This window comes from Mastomys coucha, unplaced genomic scaffold (assembly GCF_008632895.1).
Source record: "Mastomys coucha isolate ucsf_1 unplaced genomic scaffold, UCSF_Mcou_1 pScaffold22, whole genome shotgun sequence".
NCBI classification, from domain to species: domain Eukaryota; kingdom Metazoa; phylum Chordata; class Mammalia; order Rodentia; family Muridae; genus Mastomys; species Mastomys coucha.
Window position 1 is genome coordinate 116,198,372 of NW_022196905.1, and position 9,348 is coordinate 116,207,719.

The window sequence follows — 9,348 nt, forward strand, 5'->3', positions numbered from 1 at the left end:
AAAAAAAACCCACCTGACCTAATCTACGCTAGGAGGGCAGGATGATTGCCAGCTTGAGGCAACACCCTTACTCTCACCCCAAACAACTATAATAGCCAAGATACTATGAAGATGATAAAGAGAACATGGTAAGTTAATTAAGTTAAGCCCATCTAAGGCAGTGGTTCCCAATCTTCCTAATCTGTGAACTTCCTTTAGCATAGTTCCTCATGTTGTGGTGACCACCAACCATAAGATTACTTTCACTGCTACTTCATAACTGTAATTTTGCTTCTGTTATGAATTGTAATATAAATACCTATGTTTTCTGGTGGTCTTAGACAACCCCTGTAAAAGGGTCATTCGCCCCCAAAGGGGTCATGACCACAGGTGGGAATCACTGATCTGAGTTAAAAGTTAACCAGGAGGGAAGTGAGATGGATGAGTGGGTAAAAACACTCGCTATGCATGTCTGATGATCGGAGTTCAATTCTCAAACTCACAATGGAAGGATTTGATAACCGACTTCTGAAAAGTTGTCCTCTGACCTCCATACAACAATGTCCATGTTGCATATGCACACAAGTTCCCTCCCATTTTCCAGGGCCAAGCCCTGACAAATGTCAGTGGCAATTTTATCAGAAACCTGGCAACCCAAATGACTGAATCTGGGAGGTGGGCTTTGCTTTGCATGGGGGGGGTGTGTGTGTGTGAGAGGCTATACTGCTTAGAATGAACACATTTCACAATAAAGACTTTTCTTTAAAAGATTATATCTAGGAGCTAGCAAGATGTTTGATCAGGTAAAGACTCTCTATAAGCTTAACAAGCTGAACTCAATCCCTGGAACCCACATCAAAGCGGGAGGGAGGAGATAACCAATTCCATAAGCTATGTAACTTCTATATACATCCCCACCCCTACCCTCCAAAAAAAATCATTTAATCCTAGATCTCAGGAGGTAGTGACCAGTGGATTCGAGTTCGAATTCACCCTGATCTATAAGGCGAGTTCCAGGACATAATAAAGAAACCCTGTCTACAAACAAACATAATGTGTGTGTAAACACACATATATATATATAACCCTGTTATAAGTAAAAATAATGAGCATTTATTCTCAATTAGGTTTTTTAAAAAAACAAAAGCCCATAAATAGCAAATTAGGTAACTGACATGAATTAACAAAGAATCCTATCAAAGAAAAACTAAAGAATAAGTATACAGGCTCAGACACATGTCAATTACCATTGACAAGTAGGGCAGGAGGAAACCAGAACGAATATAATACTACTGCAAGCTTTCAACAGGGCATTCCCAGTATTAAGGGCAGGATCTCTGCCAAAATGAAAACTTCTCTAGGAAGTTATAAATTTTGATAGATGCAGGATCACAGCTGCTGATACAGGCTTCCAAACATTTGCCAAGGAGAACATATCAGAATAAGAAATTTAATTAGCTCTTAAAGAAGAAAAATTGCTCAACTTCATGAGTGACTAGGGCCTTTTCCAAAAGGTCAGTGAGGCATTAGTGACTCTAAGATAAGCTTCACACCTTGTTAAAGTGGGTATGAATTTCCTTCTTGGCAGCCAATCCTGGGGACAACTTAGGGCACCATCCCTTACCAGCTGGAGAGAAGGAAAGGGTGAGCAGTGTCAGAATTACTAGAGGAACATAAACCTTTAACAGTCAAGAGATGTACACTGTTCTCATGACTAATATTTATCAAATGCAAGAATCCTAATTTAACCAGTACACCAAATTTGCCTTCCGTGTGTCCTGTTGAATAGAAAATATAGGCTACCCTCACTTGAAGGCTCTACAGATATACTAATTATTTTTGGGTGAGAAACTAGTGGCCAAATCTGCTAAGAATGGCATCCAAACCTATTTAAAGTTTAAGGACCATCCATTCAGAGCTGGCAAGATAGTTCAGTGGCTAGAGACCTTGCTTAACATATGCCAGGCCCTGGAGTCAGTCTCCAGTACAAGAGGTGACAGGGATTTCCAAAGTCGTTTCTTCTTGAATACTTTATTAAAACAAAAAAACTGAGGCTGAAGAGACAGCTCAGTGGCTAAGAGCCCCTTGCTGCTCTACCAGGGCTCCAGCTCAGCTTATAGTTGCCAGTAAGTCCAGCTTCAGGGGATAAGGAATCCTCTTCCTGCCCCCAGAGGGCCCACACACATGACATACAGTCACACAAGCATACACATATATGCACATAATCTAAAAAGTTCTTAATACCTCAAATTGAAGATCAATCACATTTAACTGATAAAAACAAATCTATGCTCAGATTGTGTTTTTTGGTGTCTCGCGGTTTGCACTACTGGTAAGAAATCCTATCAGGTTATAAAGTTGGGAAAACAGTCCTGACAAATGACTGATGAGGAGAAGGTATAAGAAAAACCGGATAGATGCTCTCTTAGGATTTGGTCAGTTTAGTTATAATTATGGGTTTTCCTAAGTTAAACAAAATCGATTTACACAAAAGGGGAAAACGTCAAAAAAATTCTTTGAGACTAAGTTGAACATCTCTTTATACTGCCTTTGTTTACAGCTGCATCCCTAGGGGCTCAGACGATATAATACTGCACAAGTGGGGAGACAATGAAACAAGAGCTCACAGAGTGAGAGTCTATGAGTAAAGGAACCGACACTCCACCAGTAACTAAGGGAAAGAAAAGGAGCAAAGTATAGTTTTAGGCAAAGATAGTGTTTCTTCTTCCCTCTAAACTCTGTATCGTTACAGCAACAGTGCCTTTTCCTTGAAGTAAGTTCAAAAGTTCAAACTTGCCAGCCCTATTCCAAGTCACTACTCAGTACATTTTAAGCTGAAGCACTGTAGGACAGAGATCTTCCTACTGACATTTATTTATAGATCAATCTCTGGATTAGTGTATAACTTAGTGGTAGAGCACTTTCCTAAAAGATGTGAGGGTTTTGGGTTCCATCCCAACTCACAAGAAATGGCATTACAGCACTACTAATGCCCATAATTTTTTTTAAGGTTACTTTTCTTTGTGTGTGCATGCCTGAGAATATGTATATGCACATCATGTGTGCTGGTAATTACAGAATCCAAAAAGGTGCCAGACCACCTCAGAATCAGCATTACAGATGGCTTGAGCTACCTGATGATGGTTCTGGGAACTAAATCCATGTCTTCCACAAGTGTAGCAAGTACTCTTAACCACTAAGCCATCTCTCTAGACCCCCTATCTATCCTGTTTTTGCTGGACAGGCTGACCTCCAACTTGAATCTTCCTACATTAGCTTTCTCAAGACTGGTAATACAAGTGTATGTCACCACACTTAACCTGGCACTACTAACTACTGACTTCTAACAGAAATAATAAATAAAGCAAATTTTGTTCTAACACAAAAAAGGCCATGTTCTGCTACATACATGGGAGAGAAGATCATCATAGTATGACAGGATTGTGGAATATATCCCTATAGTAGGGAAAGGGAGGAAAAACATTAATGCTTCATCTTCAAACCACCTTTTAAATTGTATTTTAAGAAAATTTAAAAAATTCAATCACCATAAATGCATTATTAAATCCTTCCTGAAGATCACTGAAACCAGCAAAGTAAACTACATAGCATATTTTATCAATGTCTCAAAATCCTAGTGACAAATCATTCCTATATTTAAGGTACTGAAGACACATACAACCCAGTAGTGGCAAGAAGATCTCTTGAGTTCAAGGCCAACACAGCCTATCTAATATTATATAGTCCTGGTCTCCAGGATAGCCAGAACTACAAAGACAAACCCTGTCTCAAAAATACAACAAAAAAATATTTTAGAATCAGTCTAAGTAGTTTAAAATAGGAATTGGGACAAGTAAAGAAACTATGCAGATTTTCATCATTGGTACTACTACTGTCTAGATGGATCAGCTAATGCTGACATAGCCCTAACGATACTCACCTCTCCTTCAGATCTCTACTCAAAGGTTATCTTGTGAGGTTACACAACTACCCATTAAAAGCCTGCACCCCTATTCCCTATAGCCAACTTCTTTTATCACTTTCTCAAAAGTACTATTCAAGGCAACAGACCCTACTTTCCACATTATCCCTAGTGCAAATGTCAGGTGCTCAACTGGGGAAGGGGAGGAGGGGGCAGGCATTCCAGTTAGGCAAACCACATGCAGAATACTTAAAGTTACTAATCTAAGAGAATGGAAACCCAAATGAAATGAAAATAGTGAATGGTGGTCAATTAATGCAAGTGCAAAGGGAGATGCATTTTGCAGGGACAGTCTTACGTACTGCAGGCTAACCTCAAACTCATTGTATACCCAAGGATGGTCTTGAACTCCTAACCCTCCTACTTAACTACCAAATACTAACTACAATTATAGGCATGCACTACCACATTTGAACTGCCCTTATAAAAAGAAACAATTTTGGGGGATACTAAAAATTAAACTGTCCCTATGGGCCACAAGTGTAAAACATTAATGCATTTTTTTTTTTGGACCAGAGCAAAACATTAACTGTAGTTAACAGTTTACTAATCTAATATTTTAAATAAATCATTAATATCTTTCTAACCTGAGGAGAATCTGATGATTTATTAAGAACTGCCTATTCACTTCTACAAAAGAACCTCAGTATGCAACCGTGATTTTCCTGTTATGCCAGTAAGAATATATTGACTACCACAAATAAGTCAGTGCTCTTATTTGGAAGCTATAAAAATAAATAAGCAAGGTTGGTGGCACAAGCCTGTAATCCTGGCGTCTAAAAGGCTAAGGCAGGCAAGAGGGTCAAGTAAGACTGGGCGGTACATAGTGAGCTGGAGACTAGTCTAAGATATAGTAAGATGCTGGTGGCGTATGCCTCTAATCGCAGCACTTGGGAAGCTGAGGCAGTCAGTCTGGTCTACAGAATGAGTTCAAGGACAGCCAAGACCACACAGAAAAACCTTGTCTCAAAAGAAAAACACAAAAACAAAACAAAAGAAAAAGGACTGAGAGATGGCTAGGGAGGCAGTGTTAACAATATGTTTAAGGCCTGAGTTTAGACCACAGGTATTCACATAAAGGTCAGCAAGCCATGGGGCAGCCTAGCCTGGCTGTATCTCAGCTTTCAGGAGGCAAAGGCAAGCTGGCTACCTAAACTAGCTGAATCAGTGAGCTCTGGGTTTAATCCAGCAACCGTGTCTCAGTATGTAAAATGAGAATTACTAAGCAAGGCACCTAATGTCAACTTCTGGCCTCTGCACACATATTCACACACAAGTTCACCTACACATCTAAACAAGCATACCCATACATTGCACATACATATATAGGCAGTAACAGAAATAAAAAAAAAAGAGTTTGAGAAAATAAGGAAAGAACAGGTCTAGTACCATATAGCACTATCAACCCTCCATGAAAAACATCAATAAAACCCATCTTCTAGAGCACAATTTTTCTTTTTTCCATTTTTCTAGCTTTTAAGAACAGTCTTATTCTAGCCCAGGCTGTACTGATATCTCAGCTTCCTGAACGTTTTCTTTTGAAATAATGCAATCTTGAAGTTTATTTTTAAAGGTTTTAATATAGACTTAAGCATGGACACTAAAGGTCAGAGCTGGTACAGGCTTTAGACCAGTCTCTGAAGAGTATCTTAATCTATCCACAATCTTGACCAAATAAACCAAAGCAAATGAAGTGAATTCTATAAAAAGCACTTCCTAAACACTTACTTTTTAGCCATTTAACAACTCGTACCATAAAATGTAACAGTTCATTTCCTGAACAAGAATTCTAAGTACTTATTGAAAATGAACTTATACTTTAACTACCAACATAGCACCAACAGGCAATGTCTTCTATCACAAAAAAAATGTTAAGCACTTGAAATTTGAAAATTAGAAATAATTCCTAATTACTCCAAAGTAAAATGTCTATAATCATTATTTCTGCTTGACAAAAAGTCAAAACTGTCCACTCACAATTTGAAACCCTCTGAAATCCAATAGCAAGTAACCTGGCACACATTTCACTTGTTAACTTCACACGTTCACTCAGCACATTTCTGAGACTGCTTCAAGTAATAATGCGAAAGGAGCCAGTAGGAATGCGTTTTGCCTACAGCTTGTATATATCATCTAGTTAACTTCTAATTCTAAGTCCTTGATGGCCTTAGTGAATGCCAGCATTTAACTGCCAAAGCAGAGACTTCCAGAATTATGTAGCCTGCATAAATACAAAACTTAAACAACCCCCAAATATATAATTTATTTTAGCACATGGCAACATGCTCAAACTCTAATCAACTCCATTTATTTTGCTTACGAATGAAACAACCACTTATTGAACAAAATTTTAAAAAATTACAAAAAGATATTATATATAAAAAGTACAGAATAAATAACTCAGCAGTATGCTGAATGGTTTGCTATGGGAGTCTAAATTTTATTCAGTGAAAACCACAGGTAAGATTCTTAAGAACTGAACTAGTAACAATCACACAACACTTAGATAACATGACAAACTACAGTTTCAGGACAAAAATTCATGTACACAATTGCCCCTAAAGGTCACCTTTGCTGCCAATATTTATTTTAAAAATAGCTAAAAATTAATCTTTCCTTTACCTGAACTCAGTACTCAGCAAGTTCTCCCTAAACAATCCTCCACGCTAATGATTTCAGAGGCCATGATCACAGAACCCCTGGGTCAGACTAATGTGTGAATATATAATTGAAACCATACAGTTACCAGTCTTGTGAAACCTAAAACAAGTACTGTATGATTTTTCACAGCTACACAGTATAAGAATACAATGTTCAAAGAACAAAAATTGGTTTATGTTATGAAGATTAGGAACATCTGCATTACCACTATCACCATTTTAAAGAAACTATAAAGTCCACTGCTCAGAAAAAAAAATGCCGGAGTAAAATGTTAATAACCTAGAAATACCCTTGCCGTCTTTATTAGTTTTTCTTAGGCAGGTCTCTGCATTTCACTAGTTTCTTAGCAACCACACTGGCTCAAGCACATACAGAATAAGAAAGAAAGAAAAAAACAAACAAAAAACCCACCTCTACCTTCACTCCCTCTTTAATATTTAGAACCAATAATACTGAACTTTGTTCTCTCAGTCTAGGAATCACTCAAGACAGGGGTCCAGGTTAGATGCCACCCTAAAGGTCAGTGACCAAATTTGGTCAACAGTGGTGCCATCACTGCCGTCATCATTCTTGTCACTGTCAGGAACAACTGTCACCTTGCCACTACCAGGAAGGCAAAGCAACTGGAATATTCCTTTTGTATTTGCTCTATTTACAAAGTGCCCAACATCATCTTAGTGTGATCTTACAACATGATAACAAATGGAAGAACCCCAAACAGAAAAGGCCTTGCAATGAGAAACTTTCTGATACTAAAACTTGGTAGGGCATAAGAATTTCAGAGACCCTGCACAGTCAGGGGTCATTTCTTGCTGCACTGTAAAAGTGTCTACTACCTAAACAAAACAGCTTCTATCATTTTTTTCCTCTAATTCTTGGGTTATTTTGTTTGTTTTATTTTTTAAACACAGAAATTCAATGGCCATTATTTATTTTCTGGTGTCCCAACGAAATACTTTCAACTTTTAAGGGTAGACAAAATAATTTTTTAAATACTTACGAAAGATATACATGCTGCCAGCAATAAAATTCTAACTAGTAAGTCTTCAAACTGCTCAATCACAAGTTCCAGCAAGGTTTTTCCTGTTAGAAAAGAAGAAAAAAAACAAAAACATTTGTTTCAACTGTCCACATCAATCAGTCTGCACACACATCATCTCTCCAAAGTAACATGTTAATATTATTTACCTTCTTCAGCCGGTAATTCTAGAATGCCGAAATTCGACAGGCAGCGTTGTCAGGAGGAAAAGAAAAATGAAGACATTTTTATTAGCGCTTTTATAAAAACTGCTAAATTCACCACCATCGTTGTCTGAAAGGCAGATACTGGTATATGAACGTTCAACGATGTCTCTGCACTTTGATGCCCCGAGAAAAATGAATGCAGCCCTGGTAATCGACAGCCTCGGAACTGTTCTAAGCCCTCTCGGGCCTCAGGACCATGCCGTCATTTCAGCTGGGTCATCACTTCTGCCAGATGTGCAACTTTGGGGAGTACAAGAAACGGTCCGAGGGTTTCTCAACAACATCGACGCCTCGTTAAATCCGCGGGGGACTCAGCCCAGCCGCAGGAGCCTCCTCCCGCCTCCCTCCCCCCACCCAGGCTTGCGGAGCTCCCCGAAGGTCACCGGCTCGAGACCCTTAGAGGTCGGCGACGGCCCGGACCCGCGCGCGGACCGCCCGGCCTCTCGCAGCCGTCGGGCGCCGAGCCGAGCCGAGCCCCACGAGGTGGAGCCGGGTCAGCCATCTTCCTCGGCGCTCGAGCCCGCGCCGTGCCGCGCCGCGCCGCTGCAGCCCCGGCGCCCCGCACCTACCGTTGGAGCCCCATCTCTCCTTGAGCTTCTTGACCTGCTCCAGGCTCAGCCCCGTGCTCTCGTTGACGCCAAAGTGGCCCAGCACCTCCTCCACGGTCTTTGTGTGAGCGTTCTCCATGGCTGCGGGGGCCCCGGCCGGCCTCGCCTCGCGTCCCCGCGGCCTCCTCGCCTCCGCCTCGCACTCGGGCCGCGGGCTCGTGCCACCGCGGGCGCCCGGGCGCGGACAGCTGTCCCCTCCTTTTTTCTCCTCCTCCTCCTCCTCCTCCGCGGCGGCGGCCGCTTCCGCCTGACCGGGCGCTGAATCACCCGAGCCCCCTCCCCCAGAAACCGCCGCACGCGGCCGGGCCTCGCCGAGCCCGCCCGAGGGGCTGCGAGCCTCCCGCCGCCCCGCCGCGAGTGTGCGCCGCCTTAGCTGCCAGCCGGCCGGCCGCACGGAGCGCGGGCCCGGGCGCTTCGCTGAGGGGAGACCCGGCACAGCCGAGGAGGGGCGTCCGGCCGAGCCCTGGACGCGGAGGACAGCGAGGCGGGCGACGGGAGAGGAGCCGCGCGGCGCGCCTGCCCGGGCCCCTCAGCTCTGCACCCCCGACCGCGGCGGAGGAAACTGCGGCGGAGGAGACGGGAGGTGGCGTCGGGGACGGCTCCGCGGAGGCTGCTCTAATAGCATTTATCCGCCGCTGCCTCCCCTCTCGCCGCCGCCGCGGCATGTGGACGCCGCTCATTGGCCGAGAGAGCCCAGCGCGGCGCGGGCGGCGCGGCCCCGCCCCCTCCCCCGGCGCCCTCCCGCGCGCGCGCGCCGCGCGCCCACGCCGCCGGCAGGCCCCGCCTCCTCCCGCGCGCCGCCCCCAGTAACCCGGATCGAGGCCGCGCGCTTGGGCGCGTGCGCGCGCAGGCCGCCGCCGCCGCCGCCGCCGC

At 43.2% G+C, this 9,348-nt stretch overlaps 1 protein-coding gene across 3 annotated transcripts in view; it reads right to left on the bottom strand.

Annotated features, from left to right (window-relative positions):
• The window catches only part of Atp2a2 (ATPase sarcoplasmic/endoplasmic reticulum Ca2+ transporting 2), a 47,200-nt gene extending 38,072 nt beyond the window's left edge, over positions 1–9,128 (bottom strand). The window contains exons 1-3 of one of the 3 annotated variants that reach the window (XR_004109558.1): positions 8,437–9,127; positions 7,811–7,828; positions 7,623–7,705 (exon numbers count right to left, since the gene is read on the bottom strand). Coding sequence is in view for 1 of the 3 variants with exons in the window: in XM_031337778.1 (XP_031193638.1) it covers positions 7,623–7,705; positions 7,811–7,828; positions 8,437–8,554 (219 nt within the window). In the remaining 2 variants the exon portion in view is untranslated. Of the gene's footprint in view, positions 1–7,622; positions 7,706–7,810; positions 7,829–8,436 lie in introns of all 3 variants that reach the window. The other 2 variants (XR_004109559.1, XM_031337778.1) reach the window with 2 other exon arrangements.
• Between the last annotated feature and the right edge of the window lie 220 nt (positions 9,129–9,348).